Source organism: Lytechinus pictus, chromosome 7 (assembly GCF_037042905.1).
Source record: "Lytechinus pictus isolate F3 Inbred chromosome 7, Lp3.0, whole genome shotgun sequence".
In the NCBI taxonomy this organism is placed as follows: Eukaryota; Metazoa; Echinodermata; class Echinoidea; order Temnopleuroida; family Toxopneustidae; genus Lytechinus; species Lytechinus pictus.
Window position 1 is genome coordinate 35,829,963 of NC_087251.1, and position 27,467 is coordinate 35,857,429.

Sequence of the window (27,467 nt, forward strand, 5' to 3'; positions counted from 1 at the left end):
ATAGTCGGATCGTACGATATTTGTTATGCGTCTGCTACTGCTGGTCGCTGTGACCGAAAAGTCTAACAAAGTTACAGAGCAGAGGTGAGATATTCGACTTTTGTGGGGTTTTTTTCATGTAAAAAATGGAATAAGATACAAGTTATGGCCCAAGTTATCAGTTCGCAATCCAATATACATTATTATCCAAGTGATATTATTAATATTCAACAACATTGTGTATACCGGTGGCGGTACCATACGTACCGGTATTCGTGCAGCGCAGCTGTAGCTGCAGTGCTTTTGCTGCGGACTGGTTCGGAGCCGCTAGCTGGCCTTGGCCTGGGCCCTGTATCGGCCGGGCTTGGAGTTGGAGTTGGGCGCGGCCGCTGCAACCCTCTGGCTCTTTATAGGCCTAGTGTAAATCATAATTCATGATTTAATGCAGGTCGCAAGGTAGTTGGTTTCAAAAGAGGTGGTTGTATGGCAGTGTATCCTATTGCCGGACACCTTTATTTCAGTGCTTTAAAAATGACAACTAGAGCCTTTTTAGACTAGGTCCCTAGAGGAAATACAATCAAGAAAAATTTGCACTTGCTATTAAAAATATTATGAAAATTATGAATATGGTAAAATTAATTTATATTTACCAACCATTTTCTTTGCATCGCACTTGCCGCATACCCCTCCACGAAAAACAGTTATTTTCGTGCGTGACAAATTACATCATGATTCTGGACGCGCGCCGGACGGGTAAAGATATTCTTGATTATAATGATGTAAGAACAAATTTGTGTGATTTTTTCTTCTTGTATCATATCATGAGTAAATTCTAAGTTTTTATTTGCTGTTTTTATATCGATTCTGAGCAGATGTTGGTAATAAATTCGGGTTTGATAAATTATTTTATTTTTTCTTGTTAGCTGCATGTTTCATGGAACTTTCCAATATTATGCTCGTTCGTATCGTGACGCTCATCAAGTTCTATCGATGCGCTGCTGATCGTTGACGGCTCTATACTCACGTGACTTTACAACTATGTCTGGACTGAAGTAACACTAACTCGGTAGATCTATCGTGGAGTGTGCTGAATATAAGATTGGCAGGAGGCACCCAAGGGTTCATTACATGCCGCAGCGCACAGAAAAATCAAGCCATTGAAGTCATGTGTTGTGGACACCAGAAGTGGGATCCGCAGCACGCGCGATCCACTAGTTAGAAATCCACTGCCAAACGCGATTCATGGTGCGAGGTTAGTATACTAATACTATAGTATACTAACCTCGCAATATGTGTGAGTGGGCAGGAGGAGGCTCCTCAGTACAACAGTACAAGAGAGTAACTAAAAATCATTTACTAACGTATGCTTACTCTCAACGGAGCCAGGGATTCCATCCCATTCATCTGCGTGTACCGCCAAAAAACCTGAAACTTTCGCCCCCGAGATTTCTACTTTCCTTCTAAAAGATCTAAAAATAGCCCTAAATCATGTAAATGGGATACAACTTCATTTCTATGCTATCATTTTATCAATTTTATTTTTTGATGCGTCCGTAACGTTGGCGAAGAACAATGAGAAACAAGATGGTGGCGTAAACATCGGGCAAGTCTCCCCTGTTTTTTCATAATATTTTTCTCATTTTTTTAATGAATTCTTATTTTAAAATGACATCGATGGCATAGAAATGTCGGAAATTAAGTTGTATTCCATTTACATGATTTAGGGCTAGATCTTTTAAAAGGAAAGTGGAAATCTCGGGGGCGAAAGTTGCAGGTTTTTTGGCGGTACACGCAGATAAACGGGATGGAATCCCTGGCTCCGTTGAGAGTAAGCATTCATTAGTAAATGATTTTTACTCTCTTGGAGCCTCCTGGCTAGTTGGCAATGCCACTGACACTGTTTAGCTAGGTGATCTAGCCAGAATCTAACGTTAGTCTAGACTACTAAGATTAGATTGATAAATCCGCTGTTTTAGAGTAGGCCTGGTTAAACATTTTCATATTTTTTTCAGTCCTCCTTCACAGACGGAAGACTCTCATAGGACTCGTAATGATGGTAGTTCGCTTGACACTTAACTAGATCTACACTCTTCAGCGTCTATGCTGTTGAAAATGGTGTGCTACCTCACCCTCTTCGGTTTCTCTTTAAATCTCACTTTCGATGGGAGAAATTAAGCACGAGAATAAAAATTGACATTTTAAGAATACAAAATATGACAAAATGCCTATCAAATCAGTGAAAAAGGAAAATGGGGCGATCACCATGCCAGTTGTTGTTGTCCAGCCTGCCAGGCAATTAACTAAAACAATTTTGTGTTTCAAATGGCCGAATAACATGAAAATGGGCCACTGCTTTCCATGTCTAAAGCTTAGATTTAGCACAATTTTTTTGTGGTTCAAATTAAAACTTTTTTTTGGTCTGCAAAGAAAAATAAGAATTTGATTATCATTTTGTTAAAAAGTGTGAAATTATTATAACCATAATTCTATAATCTGGCGGGCAATGGTTTTCAAGACCTTGTTTACATTACTCGACCTAGACTAGAGTCTAGTTAATTTTTTTTTTTTTTGACATGTGATTGATTCAATTAAAAGCCAGGCATTGAGGATAGTACGTGAATGATTTTTTACTCTCCAAATCCTCCCTGGCTGCCTACCCACCCCCCCCCCCCCAACATCCATTGAATTTTGTATCTTAAAAGGCAGGAAGACATTTCCTATCTTTATATCATTCTGTTTGGATTTATTTTATTCCATACAATTCCTTTCTTGTTGATAGTAGGAAAAAACTTGAACAAAATAATGGCAGGGATACGAGACAAATATGAGGACATTCTGGACCCCCGACGGAAAGGATCATCCATCCGGTTCGCATTGCAGACATTGCAAAATCTACCAGAATACAAGCATATGCGCCGACAGACCCCCAAAGAAGTAAAAGAAGAGGTCCTAAAGTCTCAGAGATTAAGGCATGTTATTGAACAGGTTAGTAGAAAATAAAAAGAATAAACATACAGTTGTGCTCAAAAGTTAGTGAACTCTACCACAAAATGCACTCCTTCATGCTGAGTGTTGAATGTAGACAGCAACATTGTTCGGCGAGCCCAGAGAAACACACCTTATGAAATGTAATGTTTTTATCACCTGACTTCACAATTGAGTATCTAAAACATGGCAGAACTAGGACACTTAAGATTTGTTCACATTCTGGTGGGATTCACTAGCTTTTGAGCACCACTGTATACTGGGGTAAAAAGAATATATCAGAGAAGCAGAACAAAGGATATTTTTCTTTTGTGAGGGCCTATTACAATATAAAGTTAAGTGTGGATTTAAGATATTAAGTAGACCTCCTTAAGTCAAATAAACCTTTTTCACTTTTTAGACCAGATTGTGGAGACTGAAGAACATGTATTAATGTTCACATTTAGGTATTTATGGTACCAATAAATTCCCCATATATCTTGATATCACCCCCTTGGAGAAAATTACCGACAAAAACTTTTCATGAAATGCTCCCCAGTGACATTTAGTTTCCCCATTTTATTTCTTTTAATTCTATTGATTTTCATTCATCTCAGCTTGTATCAGAGAAAGGATTAGAGGAAGAACATATGAGTGTCTTGAGCACCTCACAAGGTGGATATGTGCGCAATATGAATACCCCATGTTATAATTATAATAGTCATCATAGGTTTATTCTATTCTGTCTACTCTCATTTAATTTAATTCAATTCATTTATTTTCCACAATTCAATTCAATAAAAGAATGCATAAAAATTGCACAAAATCAATAAAAACATTGCAGGAAACATTAAATGGGCATACATTATACAGTGCGTCCCACAAAAAAAAACACCAAGATTTACATGAAGTGATGGCTTCATTCACTCATGCGTGAATGACAAATCTTCTATGTTGTACAAGATGAAAGAAGAGATCCTAAGATTTACAGCGATAGGTCGTGTGTCTAATATTTTGTGAGTAAGTTGTGATAAATCATCGGTAAATCTTGGTTTCGTTTTTTGGTGGGACGCACTGTATGTACAATATGGATTGTAGGAGGACCATAGGAGTGCCTTGATCACCTAACAACGTGGAAATGTGCCCGATATGAATGTCCTTTATAACTTTATTATCGTAGTGTACTTCTTCTTCTCTTGACTCTCATCTCAGCTTGTATCAGAGAAAGGTTTAGAGGAGGATGTAATCTACAAGGAAGCAGATGCCATCCTAGAGGAGATGGGTCACAACCTCAACATGACAACGCTGCGTTCCTTAGCAACCATTTTTGCCAAAATCTTTTGTAAACTCTTCAGGCACGTTTACGTCAACCAAAGTGGAATTCAAAAGGTAAGTTGAATAACTCTACAGAATACTCTTCAGGGCCCGTCTTACAAAGAGTTGAGATTGATCCGATTAACTACAAATATAGATGGCCAGCAACGTCAGCTTCTAAAATGCAAATTTTTTCAAAATATTTTCTCTTGAAGATTCAGTGTCATTCTCTTTGTTTTCTAAGGAGATTGTTCAAATTTACTGCAGATAAAATTATGGTGTGGATGGATTTCTATACAGTTGAGATTGATTGGGTCAATCGTAACTCTTTGTAAAACGGACCCAGTTGTAACAGTAGAGCATGTAAATTGCACTTGGTCTAATCCACTTTGTCTTTTTTCCATTTTGTCTCGTTCCACGTCTAATCCTATTCCGTCCACAACCAATTCATCTTATAGCCATTCGGTCTAATAGCCATTCCGTTTACTTTTTTTTCTAATTTAATTTATGCTTTACCCTTTGTATCTCTGTATCTAATATCCCTTGGGTTAACACTGCTTAGTCTGTTTGATTAGATGAAATGTTCATGAATCAAATTTTGATTCGAAAAAAAATATGATTACAGGCGCGGATCCAGGGGGGGGGGCACGTCCCCCCCCCCCCCCCCCTTTGAGAAGCAAAATTAAAATTTGTAATGTAAAAATGCCATTAAAACAGAGGTGTACCACCTCTTTTGAAATTTTTTCGGGTACAAAATATCTTTAATTTGTGGTTGAAAACCACAAAAAAAATTTTTTTTTTGGCTTTTCAAATTTTTTTCGGATACGAAATATTATTAATTTGTGGTTGAAAACCTTTTTTTGGGGGGCTTGTCAAAATTTTCCTCCGAAAAATTTGCCCCCCCCCCCCCTTTTGGAAAATCATGGATCCTCCTCTGAATGATTAGTAGACAAAAGTTAGACCATCTACTGATCTAGGCATTAGAATATAAAAAATCAGTATTTTACCAAGTGTAGACCAAATGGGTTTAGCCTATGTGGTATCTGAAAAGTAGACCAACTGCTTGTGTTCTAGAGAGCATGGTATCTGATTTAAAACCAGAATGTATTTTACTTCATTATTTTTGCCATACATTAGTCTATTAGAAATTCATGGGGGTTTTTTCATTCGATATTTATATAATAACCCACTTTTCAACTCATTAATATTTGTAGGTTGATAATTTTTTAATTTGATTATATGGGTTTGCTATTTATTTTGGTGAATTAAAAAGTACTATAAGACTTGTGAATCTGTCTTGATATTATCTAAAATGAATGACATTTCAGTAATCATGTTTATCATTGGTGTTGGTCGACATTTGATTTCAATGTTAGTTGATTATCGCCAGCAAAATATTGTCAGTAACACAATATATTGTAGAGTCCAACAATTCAATATATACGTTCATTATGAGCTGCAATTCGGTGGAAGCAGGGAAGGGGGAAATGAAAGTAAGTTTTTCTTCAGTGTTTGTCCATGTAAAACGGGCATTTAGGTACCAATTTGAGAAGTTCTGCGTTGGCTTTAAGCAATGTAGAGCAGCATTTTTGGTCAATATATAGTTTTAAACTTTTCATAATAAAAAATATATGAACATAATCATAAAAACATTATCCAATACTCAATTATTTTTTTTATATTGCATAATTTTGATAATCAAACTATTGCCCAGCATTATTTATCATTTCATATTATTTTCTTTTAGATGAGAGCAAAGATGAAGGATACTCCGGTTGTGCTTCTGCCAACCCATCGTAGCTATCTGGATTTTCTTCTGATGTCTTACATCCTCTTCCACTTTCATCTTCCTCTTCCTTATATTGCTGCCGGAGCAGGTATGGAGCACACTCTTTCATGCACTATACTGGATTACCGGTGTGTTGGCTCAGTTGGTAGAACGTCCGTCTCACAACCGGGAGGTCGGGGTTCAAACCCCGGCCGCGTCAGACCAAAAGACGTTAAAAGATGGGAGTTGCTGCTACCCTGTTTGGCGTTCAACAATTAAAGCCTCGTCGATCTGGCGCTGCACAGCGGCTGCCGGGCCCATGTCTATTTCGAACAATAAAATATGGATTTTCATCATGTGCACGACAAATATTAAGGTCTTCCAGTCTTCAGCTCTATTTCACCCCAATACAGGGTGTAATTAGACTTGCACAAGGATAAATTAGTATCAATATTTGGAGTCTATGTGGTCCAGCAGAGGCGCATCAAATTCTTACAACAAATAGACATCTCATGATTATTGACTGACGATCTTGCATTAGGGGGCTTAAAATAAATGCCTGAACCCCTTCCTCAGAAAAATTGATAATATATAAGTGTTAATTTCTGTCCTCTTTTATTTTAAATTGCTGTTATATCCTTGGGGTACTATTGGTATATAAAAGCTATTTCATAAAAGTAACAACCACAAACAATTTTTTTTCATCATCCATGGATTTCTTGTAACATATTGCACACCTTAATGCAATATTGACCTTTGTCAAATTGTATTTTTTTTATCATAAGATTTGATAAGTTGCTCATCATCCAGTAACAAAGCTTTATTGCTAAGAGCAGATAATTTTCAAGTAACTTTTTTATTTCGTGCTGTACTTCATTTGAACCAGATTTCATGCATATGAACTTTGTCGGTGAGATCTTGAGGAAGTGTGGTGCATTCTACATCCGACGATCGTTCGGCTCGGACCGTCTCTACTGGGCGATCTTCACCGAATATGTCCAGATAAACCTCAGCAACAGCGAAGGTCCTCTGGAATTCTTCATCGAAGGAACCAGAAGCCGCACAGGAAAGTTTTTATCGCCCAAACTAGGTGAGGTATGTTTGGTGTAGTGGTTGATGAGGTTGTTGTATCTGGCTACAAAAAGGTACACACCTGCCAAGTGATCCTGTCTAATAGGAATGTTTCTATTTTGGGGAAAACAAAATTGGCTTTTTAGCCTCTACATTCCTCCTATTTCTGTGATTTTTTTCTGCTGTATTCAATAGGAAATTTAAGAATGATCCTATTTCTGGGAATTCTAAGTAATGTGTGTCTTGCATCTCAGGGTTGGTAGGTATGAAAGTATGAATGATTCCTTGGAATGCAAACAGGACTGATGGCTGGTTCCTTTGGAAGGACCGAAGAATGACAATTGATGCCTTCCCCCCCCCCCCCCTCCCCCAACCCCAAAAAATGTTTGTTTGGAAACTTTGATGTAATGGAGGACAAAATTAGGATTGGTCTGTCAGCTTTATTTTAGATATAATAAAAATGCCCCTAGATCTGTTTTTTTCATGTGTGTGCTGCAGGGACTCTTTACATATTATATAAAACTCAAACTTATATGCACAATAAACATTATACATATCTGCTCATGATATTAATACTGTTCTTCTCTGCCGTTAGCCAGGGTTTTTTTTTACTCTTATGTTAAAGAAAAATGATGAAAAGATGGATAAATAAGCAGCAGTTGGCACTTATTTAAAATGGCAAAATTAATTAAATGCATAGTTTGAAAAGGGGTCAATAATGAATGCACACTTTTGCCAGATGGCACTAAAGTCATTAAAAATACTGCATTAATGAAGCAACTGTTTATGTACATTAATTAACATATACATTGACTAATGAATTAAATAGTGGTATCATTTTAATGCTGTATCCTTAGTAACAATCGTCAATCTAGCATGCTGTCAAAAAAATTACAGAAGCTTTATCAGTAAACGCACCAAATTAAGCATAATCTAGGCATAAAATCTACAGACACCGTGGTTTCAAACCAAAGCTTAAAAAACCACCTTTGTGAATTTGGGCCAAAGACTTCCAGTTCCTCTCAGGAGACATTAAACCTTGGCGCCGTCTTACAAAGAGTTACATTTGATCCAAACAATCTCAACTGTATGGAAATCTATCCATACCATAATTTTTTTCTACAGGTAATTAGCTCAATCTCCTTAGTAAACAAAGAGAATCAGACTGAATCTTCAAGAGAATGGTGAATGCTTGAATAAACATATCTGGAAAAAAAATTGAACTAATTTGCATTTTAGATGTTGACCTTGCTGGCCGTCCATAGTTGCGGTTGATCGGATCAATCGCAACTCTGTAAGACGGGGGGCCCTGATATGTAATGTGTGGGTTGGTACTTCTCAGGTCCAGGGTACCACCTTTGAAGTAAGAGATTGCACTGAACCAACAGTGGTTCTCTCCTCACTAATCTCTTGAATTTGCATAATGATTAATCGTGTGTTTACAGATTATGGACCATAAGAATTGGTGTACCATTCTTCAGTTTACTTGGCTGCACTGAATAAGCACTCCACTGACAGTTGCTGACATAGGATTATTTGCATGTCTGATTGTATGATGATTAACTAGTCCTCTGTGACCTTGACAAGGGGGCAATCACAGACTTACATGTATACTGCTTCCAATGAAATTAAATGTTATTCACATCTGTATAATAAGGCTCTACATTGGAAAGGTTATTGTTATGATTTCAACGACTGTATTCGAATTTTTTTTTCTTTTTTAGCATTTGTATATATTCATTCATTAATTTATATTATTTATTTTATTCTATTTATTTTTCATAGTTCTATATATTTGTTAATTCTTCATTTCTTTCAAATGATATTATTGATATCATTATTTTTATATGGGGGGTGGGATTCTTCCATCTAGACTATTGAATAAAATATCCTAAGGACTGATGGACAAATGTTCATAACGTCATAGCAACATCCAAGAAGGTAGCTATATTGAAGTAGCCATAACTATATTGAAGTAGCTTGTGAATATGATATCTCAAGTACTGATAGTCTTTTTTAGCCAGTTTAATTTTCTTTTATGGTCCAATGCTTTGGAACAATCTTCCATTTCATCTTAAAAATAGTAAGAATGTTACATGTTGAACATTTCAAACGTCTGTATATAAGACACCTCCTATTTACTTTGCCTGATTGATGCAGATTGAATTCACATACCGAATGTTTCCTTTCTATCTTCTTTCTTTTGTTCTTGCCCTTCTTTATTTCATATTGTAATAATTTGTGTTATTTTATCTTTGTACGTTTACTGTAAGGGGTCATTTTTAATAAGCCATTAATTGTGCTTTTTTATGATGTATTGAATATTGTATTGAATCGTATATATTGTTGTTTTTTAAAGTGAAAATAAATTGAATTGAATTGAAATTGAATTGAATTATTTTTTATTAATTCAGAGGTGTTGACAGTTTGGTAAATTCTGATTTGCTTCTTGTTTTTTTACAGGGCTGCTGTCTGTTGTTATTGAACCATTCCTAAAGGGTGCGGTTCCCGACGTCACCCTTGTGCCTATTAGTATGAGCTATGAGAGGATAGTAGAGGAGAAACTACATGCCCAAGAGATGTTAGGCATACCTAAACCTAAAGAATCAACTTCAGTAAGTACTTTTCTGTTGTAATTCATTTATTTTTATTAAATGCTGTAACAGTATACAAATAATGCATGAAAGCGCGTGCATGCATTGCCAAATAATGAACGATGTGCGAAAAGAGCCAATGTATGTACCGCACCGAGGCCCGCAGGACCGAGTGCGGTATATCCATTTGGCGAGTCAAGCACAGAGTTCATTATTTAGGTCCTCTATGCACAAGAATACGTGTATTGTTTGTTTTATACAACCCCCCCCCTTCCCCATAATACTGAGTTGCCCCGAATACTATATTTGATCTAAATTCTAGATAATTACAGACCTCGCACTATCCTGCACTCTGACATCAGAGTGCAGGATAGTGCATTTTGGATGCAATAGTGCAATTCGCTGAATATCATGTGATCCGATTTGGACCAATCAGATTACAAAACATTCTTGGGAGTTGTATAATATTTTATAATCAAAGAGACATTTGAAAATATGTAGTAAGCCAGTGAGAGGAAAATTGTTAATTGAATGAACTGAAAACAAATATTAGCTACATAGAGGGTACTTGTAACATTGCAATGGTTAATGTAAAAGTTTTGACTGTATGTACTCTAGAATCCATTTATTTTGTTAGTGTTTTTTTTAATTAATCATAATGTGTTTTGAAAGTGATCAATGTGAATATAAAATTCTTGCTCTGTGAAAGTTTTTGATAATATTACTGTGTTCAAAATTGCAACTTTTTGTGTCACTCTTTTTGTCTGCAATAATTCTAGCTGTATGACTTATGTCCATATGTATGTACTTTGTAAAGTAGTTTATGTATGTAACATGTGCATTGTGCATCAATCTGCTTTTGTATTTCATAAGTTTTTTATGATAAATTTTGCCCTCATTTTGCAGGGTTTGGTGAAAGCTAGGAGTATTTTTCAAGAGGATTTTGGAAGCATAGTTGTTCATTTCTGCGATTCCATTTCTTTGAGAGATCAGATGAAGTCCATTGATCGATCAAGGCATAATCTTATTCCAAGGTAAGACAGTGGTCAATTACCACTTGGTCTACAGGCCTGGGGGTTGTTTCACAAAGATTAAAGCGTGACCTCGAGTCGCACTCATATACCCAGTTGCTTGCGGTATAAAAGGAATTACCTCATTGGTCAAATAATGCTAAGAAGACACTTGCTACTGCGTATAAATCTAGTCTGCTGTGCAAACCCTTCACTCGAGTTAAGGGTCTGAATGTGCAGCCTACTCATGCCTTGTGTACTGGAGGCCCAGCAAGTTTTGTATGTGCTAGTCTTTGTGTGGAGACACACTTGCTGATCAAAGTTTCAATCAGGGTCTGTGCCTGCAGACTAGTATAAATCAATAAGATTACGAGTTATATATCATGTAGGGATCAGGATCAAGCATGGTTCTAACTCACACTTAATTCTTTGTGAAACACCCCCCACTCTGCACCCACTTTGGCTAGTTTCCATTTGGTCTCATCCCTCTACTTATTAGTATTGGTATGAACACTGAATTGCTGATTATCCAAATATTATAGAATATGAATCCCTTTTAATTTGATTTAAAAGTGAAACTAAATTTAAGCTGTTGTGTTACTCAACAATAGATACATAATGAAAAAAAAAACCTTTATTCTTAAAATATTTTGGGGCGTTCCTCGCGGCCCATGTGGAAGAGTGTAGCAGCCAGCTATGGGGGCCGCGGACCACCAGTTGAGAAGTGCTGGTCTATATGGGTAAACTAAATGTTTATAAACAAAATTTGTATTAGATGAATAATGAAATAATGAGTAGACGAATTGGCACATAGTCCAACTGGTAATTAGACTAAATTAGAATGAAAACCAAGTGGGTAGTAGACCGAGTGTTGAGACCAAGTTGATAGTAGACCAAATGGATGTAGCCCATGTGGTATTAGACTTTCTGATTAGTAGACCAAGTACTTGTAGACAAAGTGAATTTAAACCATATGGCCGGTATTCTGAAGTTTGGTTTAAAGTTGTGGTTTAACTATGGATAGCCAATAGTGGCATATATCTCTAACAGTAAATGTATCAGCTCATTTTTTTTCTCAAATCATTCTTAACTGTTTCGGAAGGATAGATAAGATAGCTTTCTTCACTCACCATTTACAAGCTAGGAAAGAGTATAGTAAACATAAGAAACATACAATATAAGGAAAATTTTGACGTATTTGGCTTTTAGTTTTAGCACAGAGTTAAACCATGGTTTAAGTTAAACCTGACTTCAGAATACGGGTTTATGAGTTTTTATAACATAACTTGTATTTCTTTAGTGACACAACATATGCTCCTGCGCCATTTGCTCCAGTCTTCATATCTTAGAGGGTATAGGGTTAGAGTTAAGATTTTTATAGAGTCTTTGGTTCAGAATAATGTACATATAAGGATTAGGATTTATTAAGTTTTGGGAGGTTTGGTTTTGTGTTTTGCTTAATATGGAGATTTTCGATCGGAGCACTTGTCGCGCGAGCAAATGTCATGGAACCATTTCCTTTAACCATGTACATGTAGGCTTCAATTAAATTTCTCCTTCCATTTACTTGCTCAGCAGCTTTGGATTTGCGATGCAAGTTGGCAAGAATTGTTATGAACATTGTTTTAAAACCCACTTGGCCATAACTATTGTTTAACCAAAAGTGGAATGCAGCTTTAAGATTTTCCTGATGAGGCTTCCAGAAAGGAGGGGGGGGGTTACTGAGAGTCTTGCCATCATCTCCCAACATCCAATGTATCAGTAGCTTACAATAGTTTCTGTAAACATCACATACAAATATCGTTATGGAAGGATATTAATGTAAACATTTGTGATTCACCAGTGTCCATCATGAGAAGATGTTCATGGTGCAGTAAAGACAGGAAAGCAAATGGAAAAAATAATCAAAATAGGTGAGAGTTACGTTTACCCGAAAACTTGTCTGAATGGCCAGTGCCAGCTGCACAGAAATGTTAGTGCTTACAGTATGCTATTGATGGTCTGTTACAACTAGTAATGTTGCAGCGATGCCTTATGTCATTACGCATTATTTACATCTTGATCAATGTTTGACATCACAACCCAAAAGATGTGACTGGGCCTACTGTTAGGCCCGTATTCTGAAGTCAGGTTTAAATTAAACTCAGGTTTAAAGTTGTGGTTTAAGTATGGATAGCCAATTGTTACATAAATCACAAACAGTAGAGATATCATATTTAAGCTCACTTGGCTTTCAAATCATCCATAATTGTCTAGGAAGTATAAATAGATGATTGTCTTCACCATTGATGAATCAGGAAAGAGCACAGTAAACATAAGAAACATACAACTTGATAAAAAATTTGACACTTTTGGCTTCCCATAATTTTAGCACAGAGTTAGACCATGGTCTAAGTTGAACCTGACTTCAGAATACGGGCCTTAGTGTCCAGTTAGCGTTACAACGTTCCTGTGCAGGACTGCTGGTTGTTAGTGAGATTTTGAAGGTGCTAAAAGGATCATTCCTCTGATGAAGTCCTATCTCATGACAGTCCTCATCCTTTTGCCCATCTTCTCTTGAAAATTGGTAATCTCCAGGTTCATGTTCTCTGTGACCCCAGAAGAGCATGCAACAATAGGCAGCGTTGCCCAGGCCGTACAGGAGGTGCAACGGGACCACATCATCATGTCACCGTGGGTGCTGTGCGCAGCATGCCTGCTTCAACAACCCGATTCCTACAGCGTAAGGGAACTCACAAGCCAAGTGACGTGGCTCAAGGACATGGTCAGGCAGTACAGGATTCAAGTGGACTGGCCAAGTAAGGACTTTTCTTTCTGTGTTCATCCGTAGTACTTCAATTTGTTATTGTTCTTTTTCATATAGTTTTCAATATCCTATTTGAAATTTGTTAAGCTCTCCTAAATATTTAATGACAATGGTAGTAGTAGTAGTAGTAGTAGTAGTATGATTATAATTAGTAGTAGTAATAGCAGTAGTAGTAGAAGTAGTAGTAGTAGTAGTAGTCGTAGCAGTAGTATTCGTCGTAGTAGTCGTAGTAGTAGTAGTACTAGTAGTAGTAGTAGTAGTAGTAGTAGTAGTAGTAGTAGTAGTAGTAGTAGTAGTAGTAGTAGTAGTAGTAGTACTAGTAGTAGTAGTGGTAGTAGTAGTAGTAGTACTAGTAGTAGTAGTGGTAGTAGTAGTAGTAAAAGTGGAGGAGGAGGAGTAGCAGCAGTAGTATAACAAGTAATTGTACAAGTAATACTGTAAGTTTCAAATTCTGAGAGAAAACAGGTATTGAAGTGATTCACTTTTCATTCCTGATCATTTTCTCAATGGTGAATTGCATGGCAGCATTTCTTATTCACCACAATAGTGGTAGGATTACTAGTAGTAGCAACAGTAGCAGCTGCAAACGTACATTCATGTAGACAATATCTAATGTGCTTCATTTTTCATTCTCTTTCTGTCTTCGACCAATGGTGCAGTTGGTAGGGGGTCACATGACATCATCAATTCAGCATTCAAGATTCACCACAGCCTCATCAAACAGCACAAAGATGGCCGCGTCGCGTTGAGTCGCTCCCTCTACAGTCCAGATGCCACTGTAGATACATCGACAATAGAGGGGGTCCTGACACATGCAGCTGTTCACATGGACCTAGCCATGTATCGCAATTACCTGGCTGCATCCCTCGCTACACAGGGGATGTTATCCCTTTCTTTCTGTGGCTTGGACAAATGCTCTCAAGGTGATTTTTTTATTATGAATATTTTATTCAATTTATGTGTTTCATTACACATACACAACCAGGTTCCATTACCATTAAAGGTTTTTGTGGTGATAACTTTTTCCAAAGACATACAGAAGCATGAATCACGAGTGAGAACTGAAAACTTAAAGAAATATCCTAAGCTTCAACTGAATAATGAATCCCATGCACAGGGAAGGGTGAAGATTAATTAGTTAGATTAGATTAGTTAATTAGATTAATTAGTGTGGTCCCAGGAAAACTAGTGTTTAAATTGAGTTTCCAATGATTTTGAAACAGAAACGATGTGATTAATGCATATTGTAGAGTACACTGTGGTCGACCAATTTCTCAGGATTAATATGTGTGAGTGATGTCACAATAAGGGGGCAATTTGCACTTACATATTTTGAAACTCGCGAATTGTATAACAATTATAACAAAAAGTGTTTGGTTCAACCAATATTTGATCAATCTTTTGAAAAATATATCACCCCTCCATAACAAACTTCTTTTAATACGAATGGAAAACAGTTAAATTTGGGAAAGAAATATATGATCATCTGCCAATTGAGATAACAAATGTGATATTGTATTTTTAGCTATCTTTTTGTCCAAACTAAGCTTTTTGGGGTTTGTGTTTTTCAGTGTCGATATTATCAATAGGGTCAGTAATGGTATACCAGCTATTACTCTCTTTATTCATTTTATAATGATATGCTACTCTGTACAGGAATTTTTATCAGTATAATAGCAGGAGCGTTCAAATTGGCCCCTGTCTTTGCCTTCAAGATCAGGGCCCCGTCTTACAAAGAGCTGCGATTGATCCGATCAATCGCAACTATGGAAAGCCAGCAAAGTCAACATATAAAATGCATGTTTGTTCAAAATTTGTTATAGATACGAATGTAAATCCATGAATTCATTGATTTCTTGACAATTTGGTGTGTTCTCGTTTGTTTACAAAGGACATTTCACAAATTTCCTGTAGAAAAAATTATGACACTGATGGATTTCCATAGAGTTACGATTGATGGGATCGATCGTAACTCTTTGTAAGACGGTGCCCAGGACTCCTGCATACTGCATGTAATGTATGGATGTGAATGTTTAAAGCCAGGATGATTATGATTTTTTTTATGATGGTACCAACATTCACACAAACTCTTGAGTCAGATCAATGATTGCCACATGAAACTACAGTACTCTGTAGAGTTTATTTCAACAATTTACACCCATTAGAAATAATAAGTAATTACATGTATAATCAGCTTCTGTTAATGAAACATTGATGGCAGTTTGGCACCGTCTTAAGTTCAATATCATGATATTGTATTGTATAATGCTGTAAATATTGATAGGGGTTTAGTACCAGATGGTTTTGCTTTAAACATAAAATGCCAGTTGTGGTAATAATCCCAAAATACGTTCGAACAGAATCCAATTTAAAGACTCTCAACATGTTATATGTATGAATAAATACTATGTGCTTAGTCATTCTGTATAAAAATCTGTAATTGCTGAGTAATTGACAGAAGAAGCATGACATTCAAGCCATATGCCGGGGCTTTTCCAAGCAATAATAATACACTGTCCCACATGTACTTATATGTGTTTGTGATCTTCTCTGTGATCGTTTTTCAGCTCCGATTTCATGATTTCACAAATTTCAGTTTATGTACTACCAGATCTAGATCTATGATAATATAGAGACCCTTAACCTTTGTTTTACAGACTTCTATCTCGTGAAATCAGTGTTTACTGCGACTACTTTCCATTGCCAGTATCTTTAATTTTCCTTATCTTAGCTAGGTAATGAAAATTGAATTGAATTTAAAAATTTCAATTTATTTCATTATTGTAATGTTTGAATGATAGTCATTCGAGACAGATAATATATTTGAAATAATGGAGACTTTCATTGGTTTTGCTTTGTTCACAGATGAACTTTATGAGCAGTATCAGTTCCTTTTCAAGTTGTTTACTGAAGAATTTACATCAAATCCCATTCATTCACAACAGGTATGAATTTTTATTCTTTTTCTTTACTTTTTGTGTACGAATGCTAGCTAAATTGGTTTCTATTTCCCCGTCTGAATTGTTTTGATATTGAATGTGTTTATTCTGAAAATTATTTAAATATTCTCCAGTAATTCAAATTACTAAGCACTTCTTAAGCACTGATTACAGCCCAAAGATCTTAATAATGGTGTAAACATGATAAAAATGATAATTATAACTTTTACTATCAGCCGATTTTCAAGCCGACCCTGCATAACATATTATTACCTTTCTCCACTCACAAAAGTTGAGCAGCTGACAAAAAGGCGGAAGGTCCCATTTTTAGTCTTTATTATCACTCGGAAGGGGCTCGAACCCACAACCTCCCGTTCATGAGTCAGGCACTCTACTCTACACTCTTGAGAGCATTGTTGGCTCAGTCGGTAACGCGTCTGCCCGTTGAACCAAAGATGCAGGCTATGTTACAATGGAAAACACTCCGTCCCTCGGATAGGACGTGAAATGGAGGCCCCGTGTAGAGGAGAGTCACCACCTTTGCACGTTAAGAACCCACTGCACTATTCGTACAAGAGTAGGGGGAAACCCCAGTGTAGTGGTCCACCTGCACTCCCCCCAATCAGTTATATCTGGAGGAGAGACTTGCGGGTCATAGTAATTCGCCTTTTCAGGCACAGGTGACGCCAAACATGATAAAATTTAAAAATGATAAAACCACTTAACATGCCTTGTATACATACCTGCTTATTTATTGCTTGACTATTACTTTTTTCACCATTCAGAAATTTGAGCGCACTCTTGCCATATTTGTTGCTTGTGGGACATTGGAGAGTGACAGAGGAGAAGTGAGAATAACAACCAAAGGAGAGAGAGAGATTTCTTTCTTTACCGAGATGATGTCACCTTTTCTGCTCGGATACTGGGTAAGGTTCCTCTCCTGCTTGTTTATCTTATAAATTGCCACTTGGTCTACGTCCACATTAGGTGGTTTCAGACTGCCTCGAAGTTCGTCAGTTCCAGGTATCTTCTGATCGGGAAATTTACCCCGATCAGAAAATACCAGGTAATATTGACAATGTGAAAGCAAATTTCGCATAATCTCCCCAAAAGAAAATACCCACAAATAGTAGGTACTTGTCAAAATTACGAGAACTTTCGCGGGGATTTTCCAAGGTTGCAGGTATTTTGGCAATGTGAAAGCAATTTACGGGAACTTTTAGCCCAGCGTGTAGTTGGGTGCGGGCGCCGTGGGTGGCTGCTGAGCTAGTGATTTTGAATCTCGCGCCTTGCTTGCTTCTCAGACCATACTGCGCATGCTTGTAACTTCAGGAACTTATTCTGAAGGGTATGTTTCGGGGCGTTGTGAATGCAGGAATAATTAATGGGTATTTTTTAGCTTAAAATGTTCTCGTAATTTAACAGGGATTCTTATGATCGAGGCGGTTTGAAACCACCTGATGTCTACTTTCTGTATTATCTAATCCCACATGGTCTGATCCTACTTCTTCTACAACCAGTTGGTATACTCCTAAAGCTTCCTGTCTACTTTCCGTTAAGCCAATTATCATTTTGTCTAAATTAAATTGAGGCCAATCAAGCCCCTCAATTGGTATAAAATATTCTTTTGAAGACTCTCTAATGTGTTACATTGATAGTACATGGAGATCTACCATTTAACATGCTGTTTTATGAGATATTTGTTGTTTTTCTCTCATGTTATAGCTGGTACATGAGTCCTTATATTTTAATGTGTTTTGGGAGATATTCTTTGTTTCCCTGCTGTAAAAGCTGGCATATCAGTACATACCATTTAATCAAACGTTTTATGAAATATTCATTGTTTCTTTCCTTTCATAGCTGGTATGTCAGTACCTGATGGTGCATCCCTCATCGTCTCCTCAAGGTGTTCCTATCAAACAAATAGCTAAAGATATCCAGATGAAAATAGCTACCATCATCTCACAAGGTAACTCACAACTTCCTATTGATAATTCCAATAGTTCCAATTAATTGTGGTTAGCCTTAAGGTGACATCGTTGTTTTTTTCATAACTCTTCCACCACATAACAACTTGTTCTACTGACTTACTAAGTTTGTCCCTCAACTTATGAGTCATTCCATGACTAATAATTTGTTCCCTCAACTTTAACTCATGACTTACTGACTTGTTCCATCCGCTTACTTACAGTGAGTCGAAAGTCTGGGAGGAATTTAATAAGTTGAGGGAACAAGTTTTAGTAAGTAATTGGAATTAGTTATGTGTCGTTGGAAGGAGTTATATGTTGTGGGAATGAGTCAGTAAGTCATAGGAATGAGTTTGGAAGTGAAAACATCTCATGTCACTTTCTGTATTTAAAAGTCTGAAGTATCAAATCCAGTTTTGTCCCCATAGAAGAGGGTGGCCGGATTCAACTTACGTTTGTGGCAATCACTCTTACCCTGAACTTTTCACAATCTCCTGCATCCTTCATCCTCTCCTCAATAACTTTCTCTCCTCCACTAGCTTCCGCTGTGTCTTTTTGGCTGTCTGCTTGAACCACCCACCACAAACTTAAAACAATTAACTATACTTTTAAAGCCTTTCTTTCTAAATTATTGCCCAGTGCTATTACTCCCATTAAGCTTTGATACAACACCAGGGTCCCATTGCATAAAAGTTACCATTATGGTAACTTGCATGGAATCCTTGATTTTGATTGGCTGTTGATCTGTGTTACCATGGTAGTTACCATTGGATGGCAAAGTTATCATAATAGGTACTTTTATGCAACGGGCCCCTGATAAAGAATAACGCCATGCATTATGTTCTTTCTATTTTAAAATTTTTGTGGAAAAGTGATCCTTTGCTCATGCTTGCCCCACTTTGTAGAATAGCCTCTCTGAAAACATCAGTACCTGTATCTCTGTTGAATCTTTTTTTTTAATGCTCAAAATATTGCCTCTGCACCTTGAGCACTCTAAGGAGCGAATTAACATTTTTATTAGTACTACTACTGCTTTGTGATAACTGGAGTTGGTTAATTATATGTATTTTCTTTTCATTTCCAGGTAAATTGCATCACTATGAGATACTCTCTTTGAATTTACTGACCAATGCACTGACTGCCCTTACCCAGATAGGAATCCTTGTCAGAGAAAAGAGGTGAGTGTACAATCAAATCATAAGCTCACACGGATCCTGTATTACTTGTAATCAATGTCATTATTTCGTCTGTATTAATTTGTTCCAACTAGAACCATGTGGTTTATGTGCAGAGTCTATGAGAATTATAAAATTCAGTAGCTAAAATGTTAAATCTCGAAAGAAATGAGAACAAAATCCTATTAAATTACTACCAAGCGTTTGTAGAATAATAGTACTAAATGATTCTGATAGAAAATACTTACATTGCTTGGGAATGATTAAACGATAACACTGTAGGCGCTATGTTATTATTGTTGTTTAAGCTTGTCAGTCCTGCCAGGCATTGGGGCCTTCTCCATGCAATAATTTTGATAATAATAACAATAATGATAGTAATAATGATAATAATCATAATCATAATGATAATAATAATAGTAATAATGATATTAGTAATAATAGTAATGATGATAATAATAATAGTAATACAAAGTGATAATAATAATAATGATGATAATGATAATAATAATGATAATAATAATAATAATGATAATAATAATAATGATGATGATAATGATGAGAAGTGATGACTCCCCTGATGATGAACAGTTACACTGCTTAAAATGTCAAGAATTCTCAACTCGTCTATTCTTCTGCGCCGAGTTATCATTTTATATCTTTTTTACAGTCCTTTTACTGAATTCATCCTAATTTACAAAAAAGACACTTCTTTCTTCCATCTATATCTTTCTTGCCTTTCAATTTTCACTTTTTTATTCTACCTCCCAACATTCATTTTGAGGACTTACCATATGGTTAGTCTTTGGCAAGGCACCAATCCACACTTTGCCACTCTCCACTCAGGTGTTAAATGGGTACCCATTAGGATGTGAAAGTCTATGTTCTATGCCCAGCAATTGAGTCTTGGAGCTCTTGTTCGAATGCTCCCCAGGGAGTGGAAAAAGTGCATACAGTGCATGTAGGCATGGCAGGATCTGATGACCATGTTATTAATAAGAACATGTAAAGCACTTGAAAATGTAAAGTATTGCATGCTATAAAAAAAAAAAATTGTTATTATGATTGTGAACATTATGTTACTTTAGTTTTGATAAGTTAAGATATTATTTTTACTTTCTCTCTTTGTTCTCTCCAGCAACAACGGGCCTCTCATCTCATGGTCTGCAGAGCCAGTATCTAGGATTGCAGACAAGATTAGTAAGTATCAAGCACTGGCAGATCCAGGGGGGGTGGCACAGCCGGCCCGTGCCTCCCCCATTGAGAGGCGCAATTAAAATTTGTAATGTAAAAATGCAATTAAAACAGAAGTTTCCCCCCCCCCCCCCCTGTAGAAAGTGAAGCTTTTTTTTTTTTTTGCTTGTCAAATTTTCCTTGGGGAAAATGTGCCCCCCCCCCCCCCTTTGAAATATCCTGGATTCGCCCCTTGTATCAAGGAAAACATATGTTGTACAGCTGACCCCAACTTTTTCAGATCTCATTTCACTTAATGAACTGTTCAAGTCCATTGCAACCTTTCATATGAACTAGACAACAGAGACTTGTCATTTCAAAGAGGTTCCACATGTAGCGGTTTAGACATACATACTTTGTGGAATTGCCTGTTTACATTTTGAGACATTCACGTCGGTCAGTTCAAACCATAAATCATAACTTGATTCTATTTTCAATGATCAACATTTGAATTTGAATTTATTGATATTAATGCATTATATTACTTCACTTGACATGATACTTTACAACAGTGATACATCAAATCATTTTTATCACATAATACATTTTTTTAAAGACTAAAAAAAGATTACAAAACAGCCATTAGAAGAACCTACTGTTGACATTTTTGACATAATTATCAAATGTATATTTTGAGTTATATAGTGTTATAATATTTTTATTGTATGAAGATTCAGATAGGTATTTTTTAATTTGAATATATTTATAACAAAATGTGTTTTTTATTTTAAAAAGAAGTTTTAACAGTAACTTTAATGCCAGGAATCGCACTGCAATGTCCAAAAATATCATCTCATTATATTAAAATCTAGTCTCAATTCTATGCAATTTCAAAAGTTTCCTACAAATTCAATACTAATAGTTCTAATAAATGAATTCATTCTGTGACATTAATATTCATTTCTTTCATCATTTTTTTTCTCATGTTACAGGTGAGTTTATTCAAGTGCCTACAGACATTACATCGTTCTCCCAGAAAGGTGAAGTAGCCCTTGCAGCCAAATTATGAAACCCTTCACAAATTGCACCTTTGACATTGGTTTCATGCTTTAATGAAGCTGAGTTACAGGTAATCAAGGCATTCCGTCAATGATGATTGTACAGTTGCTGATGACCATGAAGTTTCCACAGAGTAAGAGGCAAGTTTACCAAGTGATCTGTAAGAGTTTCTACCTCCAATTTCCTACAGTAGTCTTGTGTGTTGAAATTGCCACTTGGTCTGCACCCACTTTGTCTACTTTCCATTTGGTCTCATCCCACTTGGTCTAATTATAGTTCATGTATTAAAGGAAAATGAAACCTTTGGAACAAGATAGCTTGTGTGAAAACAGAAAAATCAAAGAAACAGTTCAAGGAAAGTTTGAGAAAAATCTTATGAATAATAAGAAAGTTGTGAGTATTTGAAGTTTAAATCATTATTGTAATGTAGATCCCCCCATTGGCAATGCGACAAGGATGTGTGATGTCACATGTGAACAACTGTATCGTTACTTACGTATATACATGTATTTCACTTAAAATGCCTCTTTTATCACATCTATCAGTAGATCATGAATTCTTTCCAAAAGAGGGCTTGTAAATACAGATTTTCAAGGAATAGATCATGGATAAAGAGTTTGTATCACCATAAGAAAGAGCTAAAAGAGGCAGTTTGGGGTATTTTATAGTCCACCAAAGGGAAAGTTGTTCACATGTGACATCACACATATTTGTCACATTGCCAGTTAGAGGATCTCCATAGCATTAGTGATCGCAATATTCAAATGCTCATAACTTTCTCATTATTTGTCAGATTTTTCAAAAAATTTCTTTGATCTTATTCTTTGATTTTTCTCTTTCCACACAAGCCCACTTGTTCCAAGGGTTTCATTCCCCTTAAAGTATTAAGTCTAATGGCCACTTAGGGCAATTTACCCTTTGGTCTGATTTCCAGTTAAACTCTACCCATTTCTTCAAATATCTACTTGGAATGGACCAAATGTAGAATGAATTTAAACTGGAATTAAATAATTTCAGTCATTTTGATTAATAATAAAATCTCAATTTGTGCAATTTTAAGTAAGCTCAGAGAAATTGTTTATTTATTGTTATGATTTTGTATTCATTGAATTAATTTCATACTCCAGTTCATAGGGATGGCTTGGATGTCAACTTTCTTGAAATGTATAAGATCATGACAGTAACTATTAATTCCAAACTTAATGAATGAATAATATCCTCACTCTCATACGTGATTTGAAGGAGATGACGAAGGTGCAGAGATTCAGCTTTTAACTATATTTCACAGGGTATTTATTGTGTAATTTTTTTTTCATCTTTGTATTTGTATTTAATTTTGCGAGTATACATTCATCATGTTGATTATATGTGATTTATTTTAGTAATAATAACAGTTGGTTTTTTTATAGTGCATATCGCATAATATAACTATGTCTGGTGGTGATTTTTTTTTTTTACCTGATTGCTAAGAAAGCATGAATGCTTGTAAGCAAGCAACCAGAGGACCGACGGCTTAAGGTCCCCTCCGAAGGACCTGGTACTGAAGATTAATGCCTTACCAAAGGGCACTAGCGCACCAAGTGGGAATCGAACCCGGGTCACCGGAATACGAGTCCCCCGTTCTACCGACTGAGCTATCGCGCCTGTATGCACTCAGTAATGTTGCTGATGATAATATCCTACTTGTGTCCTAGCTTTTCATCACTTGAAACATTATAAGGGGATGGGGCAGTTGGACCCCCTGCCCTCCCCAGAGCAGACTTCAAGGAAGGATAATGCTGTTTAAATCATCCCTTATTTGATTGATTGGATGCTGATTTAGCAAACCTGTGAATTTAATATATTACATAAATAAACAAATTAACAAAAACAGTAAAGGATGGGAAACATTATAGACCCCCAAAGTTTACAGTGTTCTGTTTCTTCTTTTTTTTCTTAAGGTTCACACTTCTCCCTTTTTTGTGTTTTTAAATACTAAAAAAAATATGGTATTCAGTTATAGAATTTTTTATTATATTCCTGTTGTTTAGAATGTCAAATTCTGTAATTGATCTGTATATTTTGGTGGGATTTATGCAGGCAATTATTTGGAAATGGTTTGGTTCTTTCATCAAAATGTATGTTTAAGTGTTTGTGTGTGGGCCTTTCTCTATTATTATACATGTGATGTATTGTTAGATTAATCTAAAGAGGTTGCACCAGAATATTTCAGTAGGGGGTGGGGGTAAGATGATCTCTATTGAATATTGAATAACTGTGGAAAGATCAGTTAATGTGACGCGGGCCTCTCGTTTATTACTCTTCCTTTTTTCTTCCCCTTTTTTCCCCCTTTTCCTTTTTTGTCCACTACTTGAAAAAGTACAGGGGCGGTTACCCCCTGCCCCCACCCCCACCCCGTAGTGCCCAGCTGATTCACACACTTTCATATATTAACTAAAATCGTGAATGATATTTCTCATAGAACAAAACTTATGAGTACTGAAACAGTTAAAGCTAATATATTATTGACTTAATTAATTGTTCCACCTTTAAGGTATATAATACAGTATTATATAAGAAAATTAAGAGCTATAAGTCATAAAGTATTATTTTTTGTTGTATCTGTCTTAGTTTACCTGGAAACTATGAACAATATGCATTTAAAATGCATTTCATATTATATTACAAGTTTTCTGTGAATTGATTTTTCTACAGTCCTGAGTCATTTACAGATTATTTTGTCATTGAAATTTGTGACATAATTACATGTACTAAAATAGTACAAAAACAGTCGTTACATGTGCATTCAAATGTTCTTGCAGTATCATCGCAATACTGAGTGTTTGTTTCAAGTATATATTTATGATTTTTCACCTCATGTGGGTAATTTATGACTCATTCCTCTATACTAATTATATGAATTATGTTTATTTTCTTTCATTATTTGTGAGCAATTGAGGACTGATTCATTTATACTAATTCCACTTATATTTTGTTATTTTATGTTATTTGTATTCAATCATGATGATAATAACTGCTCTCTATAGGAGAGTCTCATTTGATGAATAAATCATGTTAATTTATTTCTAATTACATTTGTATTTTGCTTGTTTTATTGTCTGGTGAGCTAGTGGTTCTTTTATCTTTCACACAGAGGGCCATGGGTTCAAATCCCAACCAGGGTGTGTTTTCTTTCAGCAGGAAATTTGTCCCCAAAGTGCTGCACTCAATGAAAACATTCCCAAAGGATGAGACCAGCTTAATGTTTCTATGTCAAAAGGCATTTTGTTGGTTTTGTGTTGAAACATATAATAAGTGTAAATAATATCGTTCATATTGGGAAGAAAACAATAAAGTTTGTAAAATTCTCTTCAATCAAATCTCAAATCTTGGACTTGTGGCAATCTGCTAACCATCAACATTAATATCTTAAACCACAATATGATTTGATTTGTTATTTGATGCATAATGTTTCACTCACTTCTGGGGCCCATTTCATAAAGGACTTGCAACTGTTGTAACTTTGTCATAATGGCAACTACCATGGTAACAGGGCTCAGCAACCAATCACAATCAAGGTTTCTATGGTAGATGCCATAATGGCAAAGTTACAACAGATGCAAGTCCTTTATGAAACCGGCTCCAGGACTGCATCTTAACTCTGCATTGCACTCCTCTGACATTTGGCACTGATTGAATTACATGAATGGCGCCATCTTGTGTTGTGTTTATTTGTTTTCATCTCATACTCGCTCCCTGATCTCGATATAAAATGATTTATTGGTTTTCACTGGCTACAAAGAAGTTTACGGATGAAACACCCCCCCCCCCCCCACAAAATTACGTTCTTATTGTTTGTTTAGAGCGATTAGGGTGGATTGTTACATATCTTTAAATTTTAATATTGTTTTTACATCACCAAAACAGTTCTTGCAGTTTTCTCCCTTGCCAGTCGGACCTGAAATGAGCTATAATGGGGGGGGGGGGGGTGTCTTCCAAATTAGCCATCAGTTTGCATGTTTTAATCCTTTCCTGAATGAGAATAAAGTATCATAAGGTTAAAGCATCTCACAGAGACAGAGACCAAGCCATTATGGGGTACAGTTTTGCCAGCGGAAGAAAGAAAGAAAGAGGGAGAAAATAATATATATCACATCATCTCGTCAGTGATACGACATTGTTTGTATTCGATTCCGGAATTCGACTCTGGGGAAAATTAGTGCGCTATGGCCCATTTCTTCTAAACATCGGGTAAACGGGGAATATTCAACTTTTTTTTCAAAGTGGGTCGCAACAGCAAACCCAGTATAGGATATACTGAATGGAAGATGGGAAAGGGGATATATTTGGAATAGGAGTAGAGAAAGAGATAGTGAATCCACTTGCAATCGCGATTTCGCTAGGGAGTTAATCGAGATAGGGAGTATAAAGCACCCTATGCCGAGTTAGATTGGGATGCGACTTCGGGCGATTTTTAGAACCAATTTATTGTCCTCGCTCTACATTGGGATTGCGCGGGAAAGGTTGCATGTTACGCTTTCATGTTATTATTAGTGTAATTACATTGACCTATTTTCATCTTGATAGTCGTAATAGTCATACTATACTTAAAGATAGGAGCGTTAGCACCTGAAATGATCTAACGACTTATGAGTATTATAAAATGGATCTATTTTTTAAAAAATATGTAGGCCTATTCAATAAAATTAGAATAAAATGTATTTAGAATGAAGATCTCGCTTAGTTATTACACGTATTTTATTTCAATATTTTCATTTTCTGAAACCATGACGGATTTTCAAGCATATTCATGAAATCAATATTGAAGGAGCATGATGCCTTTATATATAATTAGTTGATACTCTTGATGATTACAATGAAACGTACAAAGTAGATATGAACTATCTGAAAATAAATTCATGTAAACACTATTCGGTCAAGGGTTTTTTTATGAAGATGACTAGATTTGTTGAAATTAAAGAAAATTTTGATGACGAAATCAGAAATAACTTATACGCCTAGTTAACTAGCAGAGATCATGATTGTGTGCACTCCTTGAAAGGCTTCAGTTGTATAAGTCAACGAGAAGCTAAGTTGATAATGAAGAGACAAAATAAATTCCATCTAATCTTTACAATTTCAAAATTCATTCTATTCGAAGGATCACGATTAGCGTTATTGATAATTATTGGTGCCCGGGCCCCCGGACTTCCAAATATACCGTCTTCAAATAAAACTACCTATACATCCCCCTCATCCAACGCTCCCCATGCATCGCACATTCCTGCATATTGCTGGCGTATCATGTATCGCATGCAATAAGTTCGCCCAAATAAAGTGATTAGATAATTTTTAGGAGTCGTGTAAGTGATATCGTGCAGACAATGAAACTAATAATTGGCATGGGGAAGAAAGAACAAGACACGACCGTAGTGCTACAAGGTTATTTCTTTAGTAAAATGATAGTGAGACACCATTTTGATACGTTAACACTAATGTTTTACATCTTTTAAGTAGGCCTGCAGGCTGCTAGGTACTCCAAAGTTGAATTTTAAGTTAAACCACGGTCCAGGACACCTGACCATATATGAAAATATTGGATTAATTATCTTTCCTGTTTTATAATAGCGTTATAGTGCGTGCTTTGCTCCTTCTAGCGTTCTACTTTC

At 36.1% G+C, this 27,467-nt stretch overlaps 1 protein-coding gene across 3 annotated transcripts; it reads left to right on the forward strand.

The window, feature by feature from the left end:
- Nucleotides 1–24,889, forward strand: LOC129264496 (dihydroxyacetone phosphate acyltransferase-like). 3 transcript variants are annotated; one of them, XR_010294206.1, is made up of 16 exons: nucleotides 16–84; nucleotides 2,759–2,964; nucleotides 4,156–4,332; nucleotides 6,005–6,134; nucleotides 6,912–7,115; nucleotides 9,560–9,711; nucleotides 10,597–10,724; nucleotides 13,278–13,498; nucleotides 14,166–14,429; nucleotides 16,372–16,451; nucleotides 17,231–17,371; nucleotides 18,306–18,414; nucleotides 19,497–19,590; nucleotides 20,726–20,787; nucleotides 21,753–22,264; nucleotides 22,512–24,889. XR_010294206.1 is itself a non-coding variant. In XM_064102587.1 (15 exons), exons 2-15 carry the CDS (start codon nucleotides 2,782–2,784, stop codon nucleotides 21,827–21,829), a joined length of 2,022 nt encoding a protein of 673 aa, XP_063958657.1. In that variant the 5' UTR covers nucleotides 1–84; nucleotides 2,759–2,781; the 3' UTR covers nucleotides 21,830–24,889. The 3 variants fall into 3 exon arrangements, 2 of the variants coding, with proteins under 2 accessions (XP_063958657.1, XP_063958658.1); XM_064102587.1 differs by having other exon boundaries at nucleotides 1–84; nucleotides 21,753–24,889; XM_064102588.1 differs by having other exon boundaries at nucleotides 19–84; nucleotides 2,762–2,964; nucleotides 21,753–24,889.
- Nucleotides 24,890–27,467: the final 2,578 nt, after the last annotated feature.